Source organism: Marmota monax, unplaced genomic scaffold (assembly GCF_021218885.2).
Source record: "Marmota monax isolate L192 unplaced genomic scaffold, Marmota_monax_Labrador192_F-V1.1 WCK01_AAM20220418_F8-fsc00002, whole genome shotgun sequence".
In the NCBI taxonomy this organism is placed as follows: domain Eukaryota; kingdom Metazoa; phylum Chordata; class Mammalia; order Rodentia; family Sciuridae; genus Marmota; species Marmota monax.
This window is the reverse complement of record NW_026693571.1, coordinates 19,114,963-19,133,796: the sequence shown is the minus strand read 5'-3', so window position 1 is coordinate 19,133,796 and position 18,834 is coordinate 19,114,963. Positions and strand designations below refer to the sequence as shown.

Sequence of the window (18,834 nt, the reverse complement as noted above, 5' to 3'; positions counted from 1 at the left end):
TTATCTCATATAAGTCTTACTACACCTCATTTATAACTGAGAAAATAGAAAGTCAGAGACTTTCAGTAGCTAATTGTCCAAAGTCACCCAGCTGGGAAGTGGTAGAGCTAAGATTTTCAAAGAGTGCTTCCTCCTCAGTTTTCCTCCTCAGTCTTTCAAAGATTAGAGCCTTCTAATGTCTCTTTTTAGAAAACAATATTGATAGAAATTATAAAACACAGAGTATCTGCTGATGTAATAAATAGTTTTCTATAAGCATGGGTATTGAAAGTTCCACAGTTATTTCTGTCTAATGATACAAAGACTTGTTAGTCAGTTTCCTCCAGCTACTTGGCTTCCTTTTCATTTTTTTTCTTTTGATTTTAATACCTATGTATCTGTGTTTCTGTTTATCTTTCTGCTTTCTTCCTCCTCAATTTTAAACTGCTTTTTAAAATATATATGCATATTGTTTACTCTTGACATTAAATTTACTGCCCTATTAAAAATAAAGAATAAGGAACTGACATCCAGTGTTTGCACCTGTGTGTTCTGGGCTTGGTTAAACCTTACCCATCAAATTGCCTAAGCTTTAAAAATTAAATAATGAACACTAAGGGGTAGTGAATGGGTGGAGCTACTAGAACTCTCACATTGCTGAAGGAAGAGTACACTTGTCTTTGGAAACTCATTTGTCATTATTCCCATCATGGAAGACATACAGACTGTGATCCAACATTACTGTCTATGCATTGCAAGTAATGGCTCCAATCTAGGAACAACCCAAATAAAAATCTAAAGAATTGACAAATATTGTGCTATATTTATATAGTGAATTTTATTCAACAAGGAAACATTTAAAAAGCAGATGGATTTCACAAACATAATATTGAGTGAAAAAGCTAGGTACAAAACAGTAAATACATGAATCTATTTTATTTCATTCCATATTTAATTCCATCCATAGAGTTCAGGAAACAAGCAGAGTTAAATATATAGAGAACAAGTGGTACTTAAAGCAGAGTAAAACAAGTAAATGATTTTTATTCTTCTTCTTCACCCCTTTGTTTTCTCTTGCACACTAACATATACACATGCCCTCAAGATCAGTGGTAAATTAACCAAAATCTAGCCAAATAACCCCATTCATTTAAATAATATCTAATGCCTACTACATATTAGGCATTTGCTGTCCATGAATAAGGACAGCATATTCAGGGAAGTAAATCCAAAGCAGGATACACTATAACATAAAAGTTATACCCAGTGGTTGCTTTTTAGGACTTTTCCTCACCCTTATTGTATAGTTAGTACCTGATAATAGAATACCAACTAGTAATACTTTTCCCCTTCATTCATAAGACATAACCTTAATACTTAAATTTTATTGCTTCTCGCTTTTGGTTACAGAAAGATAATGGAAGTGTGGAGTTCTGCTGTTATCTGGTTTGAAAAAAGAGCATACTTATGCTGGAAACTTCTTTCTCTGACAGGTCCTCCCTCTTAAAGAATGTAGCATGACCTGTAGCAGGCTGTTCTTCAGTACCTCATAATTATGGAAAATTAAGATGGAAAATGTATTGTTAATAGCCAGCACCACATATAAATAAATAAAATAAAGGTCCATCAACAACAAAAATTTAAAAATTCTTTTTAAAAGGTCTTTTGCTTTTTCCATTTAGTTAGCATTATAATAACACTTTCTGAGCCTTAACTGAGAATCTACTTTTAAAGACTCATTTCTGAAAAATTCTTTGGTACCTTTCTCAAAAAATTCTGTTTAGGATATCCAATATTAAGATCAATCTATACCATATAGTAGGCTCAGGATGCTTCACAAGTTTGAAGTTACTTATAAAAAAGCCAAAAGTGAACCTTCATTCAGGAATATGAAAGTTTATGATAATGAACTTTTCAGAAATTATTTTTAAATAATCAGTAATAATATGGTAGTATAACTATGGTATATGGAGTTACCTTGACTATAGATAACCAGTGTATATGGACCTGTGTAGTGACAGTTGTTCTGGTATGTATTTAAAATTCTGGCATGATTTTGGTAAAAGAACACAGCATTATTTATAAATTCCTTTGAATCCTTAGAGTGTATTAATTATTTTACTAAAATCCTCTTTCACTTTATTTCCCTGTTTTGTCAAAAAAGATAATAACCAAGAAACTGTGTGAACATTCCTGCAGTGGTGGTTAATATTTCATGAACTCAGATAACTATTGTAATATGTACTTTGTTTTCTTTTTCTTTTCCAATTTGGTAATAATTTCCCTAATGTAGAGGTTAGACTTATATTGTGTAACCAACTCTCAGTGACTCATGAATAAAGTACTATATTATAGACAGTTCAAACAGGAATGGAAGGAGAAGGGGAGAGGAAAAGCATTGTGACTCTGAAACACAAATAAGCAATTTACCTTCTGATTGTAGTTAGGATCATATTTATTGCGTTACAAATTTGTTGAGTAAATTTGTTTTAAAATTGATTAAATTATTGAATTTTGGAGTATGGACTGCCTTAGTGTTGATAGGAAGCTAGTTTAGCTTTTAAATTTTACATCAAATAGGCTCCAATTTGTTTCTAAACTTTGTTTTAGGTTCACAAAATAATTAGCTATTTTCTGAAATTTCTTCCTAAGCATGTGCAGTTTATATTTTGAAAGCCCATATTTTCTTAGCAATTAGAATCAAACACTATTGGAGCTTGCAGTTTAAGAATGGGAGATAGTGTACATTCATATTATTAAATGTCAAGGGTGTAGATTGGTAATCCCATTCCTGAGACATCATCTATGTCCAAATTGCCTAATAACTTAGATAATTTTATTTATTTTATTGGAAAATGAAACTTTGAAAATCAGATTTTTAAGTGAGATTTAAATGACATTTGGGCTGGTTCATCAACTAGTTACCTTGGCAATATAAGAATTTTCTGTAATCTAATTAGCTAATGAGCATAGGGTCCTGTTCTGCATCTATAGCAGTACAATAAAACTAAGTAGACATGGTATGAAATTGAATAGACAAAACTATTTTGTTTATTATTTTAGGATAATTTCCTTAAAACTTTGCAAAATTATTTCCCTGAGAAATATTAGCATGTGTATACCATAACAAATCATTTATAATTTTGTTGTCTAATTCAGTGATATTCAGCATCACTTATAAAGATATGATTCTGCAATCTGTATATGGGCTAAAAATGGGAGTTCATAACCCACTTGAAGCAAAGTGTGAAATATGATATATCAAGTACTATGTAATGTTTTGAACAACCAACAATAAAAAAATTTAAAAAAAAAGATATGATCTTAATATTATTCCTTTTATTAGGAAAATGAAAATCTTTTGTTTACTAACTTCATAGTTATAACTACCTTGTGAGCTGTTGTACTAATTCTTTTGTTACCTTTCTATAGCTGAACTGTCCATTATGGTAGCCAATCATAAAATTTGGCTATTGAGCAACTGAAGTAGTTAGTCTAAATTGAGATCAGAGTAAAATACACATGGATATTGAAGATTTGTTACAAAGAAGAGAATATAAAATATTTCATTAATAATGTATATATTCATTGCATGTTGATATTTTAGATATATCAAATTGAATAAAATTTTATTAAAATTAATTTCTAACCTTTTTCTTTTACTCTTAATTTGGCTACTGATAAGTTTAGATTACACATTTGGCTCACTTATTTCTGTTGGACAGCACTGTTCTAGAGACTATCATATTTTATATAAGGAGGTCAGATTTAGAAAGATGACATCTTTCTTTTATCTCTTTCCATTTCAGTGTTCAGTGGTTAGAAGATATTCCAAAGCTATTCATATGTTCTAACAGTTAAATGACATTTGTTCTATGAAATGTAGATGTATACATAATGGAGAATATTTGACCATTGCTTGAACACTAATTGTGATACTGAAATATATTTGGTATGAGCTGGAATAGGGGAAATAAAGAGTATTGAAATACAAACCAAGAATGAAAAACAAAGAGAGAGAATATGCTTCTGGACAATAGAAAATGCCATTAAAAAGACCCTGGTACTAATACTTAGAAATTACATGTTGTGATCTTGAATTATACTGTGTCCTATATAACACCACTTATAAGAAGATTTAGTTAATGATTTGCAAGCTGAGAACAAAAATTTCTACCAAAGAACATCACTTAGTTCCTTTTTTTTTTTTTTTTAAACACAGAATTGTCTTTTGTAATGAGGGTGGGGGTGATAAGTTTCACGGCATAAACTTCAGGACAGATGCCTTAAGCTCCTTTATGATGACAATAAGGATAATCTTTTTCTCTTAGAATAAAAAGTAATTGTCTCTTTTTCCCATCCCACCCCCATTTCCATGTGTATTTGTTCTTTTTTTTTTCCCAAAAAAAGACATATTTAGTGTCCCACCTATGTTTATTTTCTCCTTACTCACTAAATAAGGAATAACAAACACTGTTATGTTTTGTATTTGAAATTATAAGGTACATTTCTTTTTTTGTTTTATTTTTAATTTAACTCTTTGTTTTACAGATGAGGGCAGAAGTGCAGTTGACCAAGCAGGTGGTGCACAGATTGTAATTGACCATTTAAGGTCACTGTGCAGTATAACAGATCCCGCCAATGAGAAGCTCTTGACTGTCTTTTGTGGCATGCTGATGAACTATAGCAATGAGAATGGTAAACAAAACTGAAAACTTGCTTTATCTCTGGGGGAAAAATTCAAAATCATTTTTATTATAATCACAACAAATATTTTTGAAAAATGATGAACAAAGAATTCATAAGGGCATGTAAAATTAATAATTAATTCACATTAAGTTAAATTGTTTGAAAATTACAAAATGGTCTCATTCACCAAATGGGACTAGTATTTGAATGGTGGCTGCTGTTAATCAGTCCCAAACCTAAAAAAAAAAAAAAAAAATGCTGTGGTTGGTTTAAGCTTTCTTGCTGCAAACGTTTTTAAAATAAGCAATATTAAAAAGTTTATTACTTTTATTACTGCCAGAAGTAGCTTTAAGACATAAAATTGTCTTTAGAAGTAAAATTATTTTATTCTAGATAATTATTTCAAAGAAAAAAGAATCTTTAATAAAATCTGGCTTTAGAAAAATAAAGTTCAAAGTAATTACAGCTAGCTCATTTTAGAAATTGGATAAAGTATTTTTAAACAGCAGTTTCTTCTTTGTAAACAAGTTTTAAAAGCTTTTTACCCATTTTAAGATGGCCTATTTGATTAATTAGATGAATATTAAAATGATATTAAAAATTCATAACACTTTTATGTCAAAAATATCATTCATTTTTTATCGTCTTATATGAAATACTGTGTGGATCAAACACTCAAATTCTAGTATGTTCCTGGCATGTAAGCCAAATAAGGTCTTTCTGTGGTTGGTTTCATAATGGCATTTTACATTGTTGTCCTTCTGTAGAGACATTTTATTTGCCTAATGAATGTGTGATACTATACTTTCATGTGTTCTACAAGTACATGGCCCTCAGCATATTTTTCTTTTTTCTTTTTGTTTTTTTAACTTTTGGTACTATGGCTCTAAAGAAGTATTCTCAATAACTAAAAAGAAAAAAGTTAAACTTTGAGAAATGACTACTGACATATAACATTAGTTGTTATTGACAGTGAGCTGTTGGGACTGTGGCAGATCGAAGAGCCCTTGTCTTATTTACAGGGAAAAGCTACTACTATTTAGTTAGCTATTAATGTGTTACAGTTTAGCCAAATACTGTCAAATATTTTTATTTGGGGAGGAAGGAAGCTGAAAATCTGGATTTTTTATACAACAGATGAATTTTAAATGTTGGGTTTCTTTTTTTTTTTTTAATTGTACAGGCTATATAGAAATTTAAGTCTCATCCTGCTCAAGGGCAACCAGTTTTTAACCTCTAAATTTTAAAATTATCCATTCTAAAATACAAAATAGTTTTTGTTAATGAAATGGCCAAATATTAAACTTGAACTAATAACATTTGGTGAACTTTATATGGTCAGTTCTATTTTTCTTCCTCTCTGGTGAATCCTTTTTGAAGAGAAAATACCTTAACTGTGAACAGGAGAAACTGAAAGGACAAAGTTCAGGTAATCTACAAAATGAATAGCTAGCTCCTAGGTAAATGAAATTTGACCCTAGTATATAGCTACCTGAATTGCATTAAGAAATCATTGGACAGTCATTCATCTTGCTTTCTTACCTTTTAACTTCATTTGAGCTTGGATACTTGAAAAAGTAGAAAAAGTGCTAAGTGGTAGAATGTCCTATAATAGAATTTCAGCATATAGGAAAGTGTACTGAGAAGGTGATGATTAACAACATGCAAAGTATGCAGACTTTGAATAGTGTGTGTGTGTGTGTGTGTGTGTATAATTTTTTTTTTTAAGAGTTGCCTTTGTTCTAGTGTTCAGGTATTCCCAAGAAATAACCTGGATGTTTTGGAAAGGTATATTAACTTTCCTCATATTATTATGGGGCAAGTGGTGTTTTTGTTACAAGCATTGCACATTGAATTTACCTTTTAAAATTTAGTAGATAAAACAGAAATTATCTTTAGTATTTTTAAGAAACAAACACCAAACTTTTAACTGTCGTCTTCCCAGTCTCCTTTTTCTGTTTTGTCATGAGCTTCTTAGTTTGTGAACTGAATCATTTTCTTTTTAATGGTTTAACTTATGTCCTGTTTAGTTTACTTTACATGACTGCTAAACACCTTTATTGTTGTATTTATTATTTACTTACTTTTTTCACCAAAATTTGTTTTTAAAGACTTAACTTTTAGGCCTTCCTTAGAACATCTGATATTAATCCTGTTCACCTAGGTGAGTCACTGACATACCCCTCCAAAAAATGGAGCTTTATGAATCTCAGGAGGCACTTTTATTAGCACTGGCCCATGAAGTTCCTTTTTATGTGATTTACCATTAAATTTCAGTACACAGCCACTGCTATTCATCTGTATATTATATGAGTGTTAAATACCTCCTTTCTACTACCACAGAAAAATTAACTGTGTCTTTGGGCCCAGTAACCTAACCCTTGTCCATAGTTAGGGAGTTTCTAGCTCCGTAGATAAAATTGGTTAAACATACAGAGAAGATAGTACTGAAACTACTCACAAAGTTCCACTAACATTTTCCCTGAAGAAAACATTTTCGGATAGTTGATTAGTCCTCAAAGTGGACAGATACTTAGAATATTTACAGTGAAACTCTGAACACATCCACTTTTTATATCCTTTGAATAGAGAGTAAAACAAATTTACTGAACACAGATAAGGCAGGTATATTATGAAAACACTATTCATTTTTGTACGATTTGATTTTTTTTTTTTCACTACTGCGAATTGTCACTTCACAGGGGCACTTCACAACTGAGCTATATCCCCAGCCCTTTTTATTTTATTTGGAGACAGTGTGTCACTGAGTTGCTGAGGTGGACCTCAAACTTTTGATCTTCCTGCCTCAGATTCCCTTGGTCCCTGGGATTACGGGGATTAGCCACTGCCCCCAGGAGATATTCAAAAGTTTGAACTATTTTTATTTTAATGTTTTATGATTAAAAAAATATTATTCAGTGTCCACTTTGTGCCAAATAAGTAATCTTTACTAATCACACCTCAAAAAGAATATTTCATGAAGAATTTTTCCTCCTGGAAAGTAGCACTTTGGCAAAGCACCAAATTATTTTATACTTAAGTTTCCTTTTCCATTTTGTCCACACCCAACAGTGATTATTTTCCTTCGCTTCTACCCACTACTTATCCAGAACTGTTCTATGAAAATTTATATTTTCTCATAGCCTCACACTGAATTCGTGTATTTTTAATGATTTTAACCTTTTTTAAAAAAAATTAACTGGTGCATAAAAACATTAAAATTGTACATATTTATGAGTATGATGTGATGTTTTGATACATATGTACATTGTACAGTATTTAAATCAGGTTAAACATATCTATCCCCTTGTTTATCATTTCTTTATGATGAAAACTTTCAAGCTCCTTTCTTCCAACAATGTGCTTCTTTTTTTTTAATTGATTCTTTTTAGTTATGTAAAATATTAGGATACATTTTGTCAGAATCACAAAAGTATGGAATATAATTTGCTCTAATTCAGTCCCCAGCACTTCCCTCCTTCTCCTATCATCCCTGCTCCCTTTTATTCTACTGACCTTTCTGCTACTTATTTATAGTTTTTCTTATTAGTGTCGTGTGTGTGTGTGTGTGTGTGTGTATACACATACACACTCCTGATGTTGGGATTCACTGTGCTATATTCACACCATCATAAAGCAAAAAAAACAAAAACAAAAAAACCTCAAGTCCAGCCATCATAAGTTAGGGACTTATCTATATTATACTCTTTTAGAACATTAGTTTGGAAAATATTTCTTGGTTGAATTTTCTGAATACTTAGTGTTGTCTAAAACTTTGATTAACAAAATCAGGGATTGGAAGAGAAATATGTTATTGGAAAGCATTTTCTTCATTAAATAAGTTAGAAGCCTTATAAATTCTTTCCCAGTATATTAGAGTTATATTTCCTATCCAGATCCATGCCAGTAGCAGAAAGGAACATTGAAAACAGGCAGCAAGTTCCAAAACTGCAGTTAAAAATTTTACGTAGGTGATTCACAAACTTGATAAGTTTACATATGTACACTTGAAATGTGTTAACAGGTTTGAGTAGAAAGAAGCATGTAATCTTAAGCAGAGCACTTGGAGACCAGAATAATACCTTGTTCTGGTTTCCTCTGTTCATGGTCAAGCATTGTTATATTACAGGTGGCCATGATTAATAATAATGGAAAACTCTGTAATTGATAGTGTAATTTTTTGTTAATAACAGTTATGCTAGAGACACAAAATAGGAAGAAAGGATTTTATGAATCTAAAGGAAGTTTTAAATGATGATAAACAATAAATACTGAACTTAATTGTTTTACATAAGCTGTACAATAAGAAAAAAGTAGAAGTAGTAAATGTGATACCTCAAAAGAAAAGTGAATCCCTTCTATATTAACATAATATTCATACTCTATGGCTTCTTCGTCTGACTTGTATTTTTATATATAGGTATATGATATATATATAATATATTTATATTTTATACATATATACGGTTTCTACAAGTTGAACTAATTTTTCTCTACTATCTTAACACCCTGTGTTTGAAAAACTAATTTCTATTTTTTTCCCTTTTTTTTTTTTTTGTTGTTGTTTTTATGGTTTCCTGAAATTTCTCTAACATACCTTCATGGTAGTTCATGGTAGTTTTCACATTTATTAACTGCATGGACTTGTGGTAACAAAAATATAGTTGAAGGGAAGCCATCTATGTGATATAGGAAATGTAACTCATGGGGTATGTTATTGAAGGATAACAACTTATATTTAGTATAAAACTTAGTACTTAAATTCAGTTATTTAGGTCTGTGAAGTATCCAATTTAAAGATCATTTAATGCATAGTTGATTTTGACAGCTGTTTCAATATTTTTACATGTTTAATCATACTATTAATGTTCCTAGTGAACCCAGTACAATAACTTGGGTTAATTTAACTTTCTTCATACTTGAAAAATTGAAGGAGTAGAAATGAATAAGAAATTATATTGATTTAAAACTAAAAATCACTTTGACCTGAACTACACATTTCTCTTTATATTTTTGGTATAGCTTTATTGCAGGTAAGCAGGAACATCTCTAATGTTAGATGTTTAGAAAGATGATTTGATTTGCATGAGTGGGGAACTATTTCCAAAATTTACTTACTATGAGTACAAGCCAACTGATACTTCATGGATTTCATAAATATTAGAATTTTTTGTCATACTCTAAGGGGGAAAAATTCGAAATGTAACGTTGTATCTTTGCAATCATCTTTTTTAAATGATATTTTCTAGTATACTACTTTTAATGGATTTTCTGTTCATCTTTTTTCTGATTATATAGTCATGGGGGATGTACTTAATATTAAGTTCACATCTTTTAAAGCCCAGCTTATCAAATTAAAATACTCTAGTATGTTAAATTACTTAAGTGCATTAAATATTTTACTGTGCACTTAAGTTAGACTTTTTTATTTTTTATTTACTTTTGTACAAAAAAAAGACAAGCTAGTCAATAAATTTCTTAATTTTCACTTTGTCTCCAACAAAGCTTTCTAATCAGTTGACTAAAGCAGGTTGCATTCTTGAAGTTCTGTTATAGTTAAAAAGTAGTTTCACTGAAAGCAGTTATCTGGTGCCTCTTGCTAATTTTGCCTACTAAGTTTAACCAGTTAGCCTAGGTTAGCTTTTTTAGTCACAACGCTTCTAAACTATTGCTACAACAATACTTTTAAGGGACAGCTTGAGAACATGTTTATTAGCAGAAGTGTATCAAATGCACATTTTGGTATAATTCTACATGTTCAAATATTGGCTTTAATATTCAGCTTTAGCTGTTATAGAATAAACTTCTAAATGCAGAAATCTAAAATTTTATCTCATAAAAATGAAATGGTTATTGTAGTTATTTTGTCAGTACTTTTCGTAGCCTACTAGTTAAGTTTGGCCTTACATAATCACAGGAGCAGTACTTTCTTGGCATTGTCATCCTCTAGATTGCTCCTGCAGTGGTAGCACATTTGGCATTGTAGTACTACATAGATGCCATCTTTAACCCAGGGAAGTGGAGGAGCAAACTATAGTTGGGGTTCCTCATTCTCTAACATGGTTTTCTTTCCTGTACTTGATTTATGTCTGGATTGATGATGATTAATCATAGATGTTATTATTTTAAAGATTTTCCTCATTGTGAAAATTTGAGGTAGCAAAGTTGGTTTTCTGATTTTTATTTTTTTACTTGACAAAATATAAAGAGTTTCCAAATTGGACATTTTAATTAAAGACTTATTGTTTGGATGGAATTTATTTAAAATCAAAACCAGTTCCTAACAATTTATGTTGTAAATTCTGAAGAGAATATTCTATTCTGCTTGATTTGGTTTTTATATTTTATAGTTTATCCATCATTAATTATTGCAGCATTTTAATATCCAAATAATATACATTTATATTTTATTTGATTTAATAATTTTCAATATATGAAGCACATAGGGAAAATTTTTTCTGTGCATGGAATGCTTACTTTTGTTTGGAAATGAATATTAAGATAACAATAAATCTTAAAGACTAGGTCTTATTTTTATTATTTATGTTGCTATACTAGTTGAAATATGATTATTATCAAGCACATGACCATTGATTATGCACAAATCTCTAGGTTCCAGGAATGGCAGTGAAATAAGTGTTCCGCCATTTGGCCTTTCAAGTGCTGAGGCTAAAAGCCAAAGGTGAATAATAGAGTTTGATCAAATACCAATGCATCTCTAATTAGTACACTTTAAAAGCCCATTCAGAGAGAAACTGAAGCCAGAAAGTTATAATTGTGTACATGAACTTTATAAAAAATCAGCAATCCTGATTTTTAACAACAAATAAAGTCTAACACTGAACTTCCTATATTGTTTCATTTACTGGAAAAAAAAAAGTCGAATACTATTTGAAAAACAAGGATATTGACAGGAAATTTAAAGTTTTTTGGCTACGCACATCTGTCTTCTTAACATAATTCATATATTGTAAATAACAATGTGATTTTAAAGTGTAAAAACCAAATCATAAAATGGTCCAGAGTCATTAGAATTTTTTATTTTAGAAGCCAATAATCATTTTAAAATTAAGGACTATTTATGTTTTAAAATACATGTTTATAGAATGCATGTTGGGGTATAAATTAACCTGGCATTTAGCTTAGTTCACTATACAAAAATTCAGGGGTATACTTAAACTTGTGTACATTATTTTATTCGTGCCCTATTAGAGCAAACTGGTATTCCTAATAAAAGGTATTTATTTAAGCAACAACTATTAGTAGCCCTTTTGGGAGAATGGAAAAAGGACTAGTACTGTAAAGACCATTTTCTTCCTGAGGCGAAAGCATTGAGTTTAAAATCAGAGTAGATGTGTGTGAAGAAATGTCATTTGCAGCACTATTCATTATAACAAGAGTTGATCTGCAGTAAATAATTTAATCTTGAGTGAGTAGGGGAAAATTACCTACTAAATTAAGACATACTCACTAGGTATCATTTTGGATTGAGAACAGAAAGTGTATTGTGTTAGATCTCCTAAGAAAAATAAAAAAGCATCTTTTACATCTTGTGCTTTGGAGGTTTTGGTTGTTGCTGCTATTTTTCATTATTCTCATGCATGTAATTTTGTCATCAGTCTTTAGAACTGTTACCAATGGGAAGTTTTGCAGTGCAGAGAGTTTATTTTCAGAATCCAGAAAACATTTTTGAATTTTTTTTTAAATTATTTTTTAGGTGTAGTTGGACAAAATGCTTTTATTTTATTTATTTATTTTTATATGGTGCTGAGGATCAAACCCAGAGCATTGCATGTGCTAGGTGAGCCCTCTACCACTGAGCTACAGCCCCAGCCCCTGAATTCTTTTTTTAATGAACTTTTTGAATAAATGTGTTGTTTTGAACCTCCAATGTTCTAAATAATAAAAGATCTTTATTATTCCTTTTTTTTTTCTTTCTTTTTGAAATCTCTGTGTGTGTCTGTGTGAGAATTAAAGGGTAATCTTTGTGCAAAACACATGTGCATGTTTTGTGTAAAAAAGGCTTTATTTGATTTGAAGTTGATTTTGAACACATGTAAATAATCTAATGAGTCTTACATCCTCAACACTAGATTAGAATAAAACTCCACATTCCTGATCAATCAGCTAAAGGATACAGAATATGAAACTGACAATGAAGTCTGTACTTGTACCTGCACATTTGTGTGAGAAGTTTTTAACACTACTCATTCTGTTGGTGGCTGTATGTCAGTTTCCTTTTCATTGTTACAGAGCTGAAACCTGCTTAACATCCAATGTGTCACCTCACTCTTACATTGGTTTTTATCTTCAATTTTTATATTTTGGTTTTGGAAATACAGATGTTCCATTTAGTCAAAGGCAGGCTTTTTTTTTTTTTAGCCAATTATATTGGAATTTTTCACCAAGACATATTTTCTTGTTTTTACTGTCTCAACTGTTATGTATAATTCATTGACTATAGAATGAGGTTTTTTAAAGGCTTTATAGATAACAATATCATAACTTTATACTATGAATAATGTACATACTGATGTAGAGACTATATTTTGAATTGTATTTTATTTTGACACAATTTCTTAAGTCCTATTTACCAATAAGTTAAAAAAAATATATATTATGACATTGTCTGTAAGGGCCTTAGGAATAAGGTAAACATGTTATAATCTTTTTAAGAAACTTATTTTTAGTAATTGATCAACATAACTTACAGTTGAGTTGCTGGAATTCACAGCATACTTTTCTGGATCTATAACCTAGTCTATACCAATGTTTTAAACATTAAACTTAAAACTCAGGGGGATAAAGGTTCTTCAACTTAAGATCTTCTCTCCAGATCTCCATTCTTTGGAGTTTCCATGAGTGTGACCTGAAGAACTTGGAACCATTGAAATTCAAATGTAGGTAGGTAAGTGTTCACACCAGCGCATGCGTTGATTGCCTTATATCTCTTTGTATATGCATCTGTATTGCACCCCCTCAGTGCCTTTCTTCCTCTTCCTCCCCATAGATCATGTAGGGCCTGTGTCATCTTGATATTATGTAGTTTTGTAAATCTGTATTTTGGTCAATATTTGTGTGTGATGTTTGTCAGGAGCAATTTTTTTAAAAGCCTTCAGATGTTTATGACATTGTGTTGTCTAAAGACTGTCTTTCACACATAAGTGTTTGCTATGTATGGGCCTGGGTTGCATTTTTGTGAATTGCTGTGTTTTTTGAGCTCTGATAAACATTTTCCTGGAGTTGCTGGTGTTTCTTGAGGGATGCAAAAATTTTATTTAGTCTTGCAATTGTTTCACATACTCCCTCCATTATATCTAGAGAATGTGAATTATTTCTGGTTCTAAGAATTTCTTCTGTTGGTTTTTCAACTAGAAGTCATATTCCTGATTTTATTCATGTTAGTATGGGTGTCAGCATTTATTCTTTGAAGAACATTCATAAGCTTTCATTGGACAAGTTTTTAAAAAGTGATCAACTAGTCATTTGCTTCTGTTGATAAGAATTAATAATTAACTTGTCCACACCAGTAGGACCCCAGCCCGCATACGTAATTCAAAACAAAACAAAACCTACTTCATGGTAACATTGTTATAACTGAAATAAGTAAACAGACTAAATCTGGAATATTCTCCTACACTTAGGTAGACCTCCTGTTCAAATAAACAAGAGAAATTCAAATGAGAAATTCAGGTGCTTTATTAAAGTAATTTCTCTCAAAATACCTAAGCACCAAAATTTGGGATTCTATATGCTTTAAACTTTTATTCCTTTTTTTTTCTGTTCTCACATCTGCCAGGCACAACTTTGAACTTAAGAATGTCTTTTCCATGTTTTCTTCCCTTCTTCTATTTCTCGTAAAAATTAGCTAATCCTTTTACAGTGGTTCTTAAACGCTTGGTCTCTGGATCCTTTTAAACACCTAAAAATTTTTGAAACTTTCAAAGAAATTTATATGGGTAATATCTAACAACATTTACTGCAGTAGAAATTAGAATAGAGAAAATTTAAAGTACTTTTTATTATATTTTTAAATAACAATAAGCTCATTATATTAACATACATAATGTTTTATTAAAAACATTTTTAAAAACAAAATTTCTGAGAAAAGCATCTTTTTCTACAGTGTGTCATGGTGAAGAATCTGACAGCTATTTACACAATGAGGTGTCACTGCCTGGGTTCAGGCTAAAGTGCAAGCAGTTTTATCTACCATTCTTTTTACCCTGCCAATGCAAATGTCAACATAGTGAAAAAGGCAATGTCCTAGTAATTTTATAAAAAGAATTTGGACTTTGTGATCCTTTGAGAGGTTTCAGGAGTCCTGCTTTTGAGAACCATGTTTTAGGATGCTTTTTTTTTTTTTTAACATAAAATGAAAATTTATATAAACCTGTTTGAGTAAAGGTCTTTTTCTCCCTCGCCTGTGGGTCTTCATTATCCAAGAAGAATTTCTTGAGTGCAGTTTGGACAAATTTTAGAGTTATTTGAGTAGAATTATTGTTTTAGTTATCATTATGGAAATAGATATAAAAGAAGGCACCCAGTTGGTCCAAAAAGAGTCTGTCCAATTGGATGACTATATATATTTTTCCCTTGTGTGTGGTATGTGTGTTGTATGTGAGCATATACTTAATTTAGCTCCTGATTAATTTTAAAATTTCTTTTCAAGAAGTAATGTGATTTTCATGAATTATGGCAATTCACGTCATTTGCCATTTGACTGTGCTACTTCTCCTGATCTATAATTTCAGATATTACTGGTGCAATTTGTATGCTAAAGACTTTGTTAAGCTCTGCAACATTTCTTAAATTTTGCCCCCCTTTTTCATGGAACCAAAATTTATAGCATTTTAAAAGCAGTCCAAGAAAGTGATAGAGATGCCAAGTTAGGAAAATATGAAGAACATCATCTTCTAAGTGGCATTCTCCTCTTATCTCCTTCACAAAACGTGTTACTCCTCTGATGTCCCTGGACTGTTGGATTTTTATAGATTGTACCAACAGTACTGAGGGGGTGTGTGATGCTTACATATATGCAGACATAGAGCAGAGTTTGACTCACACTCAATGCATGCGCTAGTGCTCACGCTTACATACCTGAAATTTTAATAATTCAGCAGCTCTGCAGTATTTGAAAAGCTAGTCAAAATGAAATAAAAAATAAATACACTGCTAAAGAACAAGGATATGCAGAGGTGATCCTCTAATAAAGAACTCCACTGGTAAGTAATCAAAATAATTTCTAACTTGGAAAGCTCCTTGGTGCATGACCATTATAAAATTATAATCATAATGTCAAGTATTCTTCCCATATGACATGGAGGTATAACACTATAACTTATAACATAAGTATTTTGCCTATAAGTGTTGTGAACCATCTATTGATTGCTGTATTATATATTTAAGGAAAAAATTATATCAAAAGTATTAAAATAAATCATTTAGTTAAGTAGATAGCCTTGTTAAATCTCCATTTAGAATAAAATTCATAATTCCATTACAAAATTTAGAATTATTTTATTACATTATTTGAACTTTAAATGTAACCTTCCCTTTTTCTCAGTTTTATCTTCTATTCTTGCTTTGGTAATAAGTTCCTTTCTAGTATATATGGGTCCCCACAACCAAACCAGATAATTATCTGTAATTACTACCCACTCATCAGTTTTCAGGGGCAGCAAGCTTCTATTGGTTATCTCTTCATTCCTCAGTCTAAAAGCCAGGAAGAATTAACAACAAAGTCCACCAGACAAGTAATCAACTGGCATGTGAGACAGCTCAAACCGGCCTTTGTGTTCTGATAATCACCTACCCCCTTCCTTATCTACAGGTCAAGAACTATAGAAAATAATAGAGATTAGCAAGCATACCCAGTCAAGGATTTGTACTATGAGGAAAATGTGTTTTGTAGAAAACAGTGTTATCTTTAGATTCCAAATAGGTAACTTTAAAAAATTGGAGAAAATTATTAGAATGAAAATGGCATGTTATTTTAAAAAAGAAAAAGAAAACTTTGAAAGAGTATTACTGTATCTTTGGATGAACCAGTTATTGATGCTAATATAGTGTTTTGCATAAACACACAATGTTTGCATATCTTTCTTAGCTTATCCTAAGAGGCAGTACTTTTGCTTTTCATTTTGGCTAATGTACCTTCAAGCTTGCTGCAGGTATTCTGTAAGTCCATGAAGAACTATTGTGGAAATCCAGGACATGTTTAGTACCTTAAAACCAATTTGCTGCTTAGAAAATGCAGGAAAACTAATGACAAGGTCATGTTGACCTGTTTCTCATCACTTCTCAAACCATCTCTTTGACTGAGATGATCTGTTATTATAATTAGATAAAGCTTTGAAAAGAAAAACATTTTTGCCTTGTTAAAACTACATTTCTTTCTAGCAGTCATCAAGGAACATTCTGCTTGCATATACTTAATCATTTATGTATTATATAATTTTCTTTTTTTACTATAAAGAAATACAGTTAAAGGATGCTAAAGATTTTTTATCTCCTTTCTTGGTCTTTACTAAACTTACTATTTTCCTTAGGATTTTCATATATTCTGTGATTTCCTGTAATGCAAATGTTACTTTGTCTAACCTTTTCATTTAAAAGTCAATGGTAATGTTTACTTATACTTCATAAAATCCTGATCATTAAAGGTATAAGACCCTCTTTTTTAAAAAAGTGAATTACATATTCTTTAAATTATTTTCATTTCTAAATTTCTTTTGGTCATTGAAAAGATTAAAAATTCAACCCTTCTGTTCTGAACTGGCTTTTAAATGTTCTAGTCAACCATATGAATGGACTTCATTTTCCTTTACTGTAATTGCAATTGCATTGAGTTTAGGGAGAATAACAGGTATTTTCTTCTTACTAATGTTCATTGATATGTGAACAGTTTTCTTCCTTTTTTTTCTTTCTTTTTTCTTTTTTACAGATTCCCTTCAAGCTCAGCTTATCAATATGGGTGTTATCCCTACCTTAGTGAAATTACTGGGCATCCACTGCCACAATGCAGCTCTTACAGAAATGTGTCTTGTTGCATTTGGTAATTTAGCAGAACTTGGTAAGTCCGAGTCATGAACCACAAATGTCATGAACTTATTAATGCAGTTATACATGTTTATTTAAATGTGAAAAGCCACAAATCCATTTAGATTATGTTGTTTTAAGCAGTAGAAATACTTGTTTAAATTTTTTTTAAAAGATCCAATTAGATCTTATGATGGATGGTATTGTTTATGTATTTTTTTCCCTCCTTCTTTGTTTGCTTCCTCTCCCTTCCCTTTCTCCTTCCTTCCCACAACTTGGCCAAAAAAAAAAAAAAAAAAGACAAATCTTAGTTTGAATTAGTAGCAACACTCTGTTAATTTTTCTAACTCAAAGCTCATGACACTACACATTGAAATCTCCATTTTAGTACTATATGTTTGCTTTGATGTCAAACTTTAAAAAATAGGAATTATTTATCAGAGATTTTTTTAAATCATTTTTATTCAGTGGTCATATCTGAATATTTATGAATATTTTTTCTTCTCTTTTTTTTCTTCTTTTTCATATTAGCCTGATTAACACTTTTCCCCCTACCATTCAAATAAGACCAAAAAAGGAAAGAACATTCATTCAGTGTTTCACACTTAATTTGCATCATTTAAATGGATTGTAGGGTGTGTCCAATGTAGTTGGTAGAAATAAATCGGAAATCATGCTGTAATCCCATACCAATAGTGTCTGTCAATCTTTGTACCAGAAATATAAGTATCTCTCTTAATTTACCTTCAGTTTCATCACATTCAAAGACTGGAGGTCCTTTACTTTTATATTTCAGGATGAGTAGTTTCTAGAATGGCATTGACCTGCATAATAGCCACTAATCTTGCCTATATTCATTTACTTTTTTACTGTGTCTAAGGAAATTTTAATTTGCATATGTGGTTACACTGGGGGCGGGGCACTGGGGTTTGAACTCAGGGGTACTCAGCCACTGAGCCACATCCCCAGCCCTATTTTGTATTTTATTTAGAGATAGGGTCTCACTTAAGTTACTTAGCGGTTGCTGGGGCTGGCTTTGAACTCAAGATCCTCCTGTCTCAGCCTTCCCAAGCCACTAGGATTACAGGTGTGCGCCACTGCGCCCAGCCATATGTGGTTACATTT

General features: G+C 31.1%; 1 protein-coding gene across 4 annotated transcripts in view; it reads left to right on the top strand.

Annotated features, from left to right (window-relative positions):
• Nucleotides 1–18,834, top strand: part of Rap1gds1 (Rap1 GTPase-GDP dissociation stimulator 1) — a 150,406-nt gene that overhangs the window by 93,754 nt on the left and 37,818 nt on the right. For 2 of the 4 annotated variants that reach the window (XM_046459022.1, XM_046459021.1), the window contains exons 5-6: nucleotides 4,531–4,677; nucleotides 17,615–17,743. In XM_046459022.1, coding sequence (XP_046314978.1) covers nucleotides 4,531–4,677; nucleotides 17,615–17,743 — 276 coding nt within the window. The remainder of the gene's footprint in view (nucleotides 1–4,530; nucleotides 4,678–17,614; nucleotides 17,744–18,834) is intronic. The other 2 variants (XM_046459024.1, XM_046459023.1) reach the window with 1 other exon arrangement.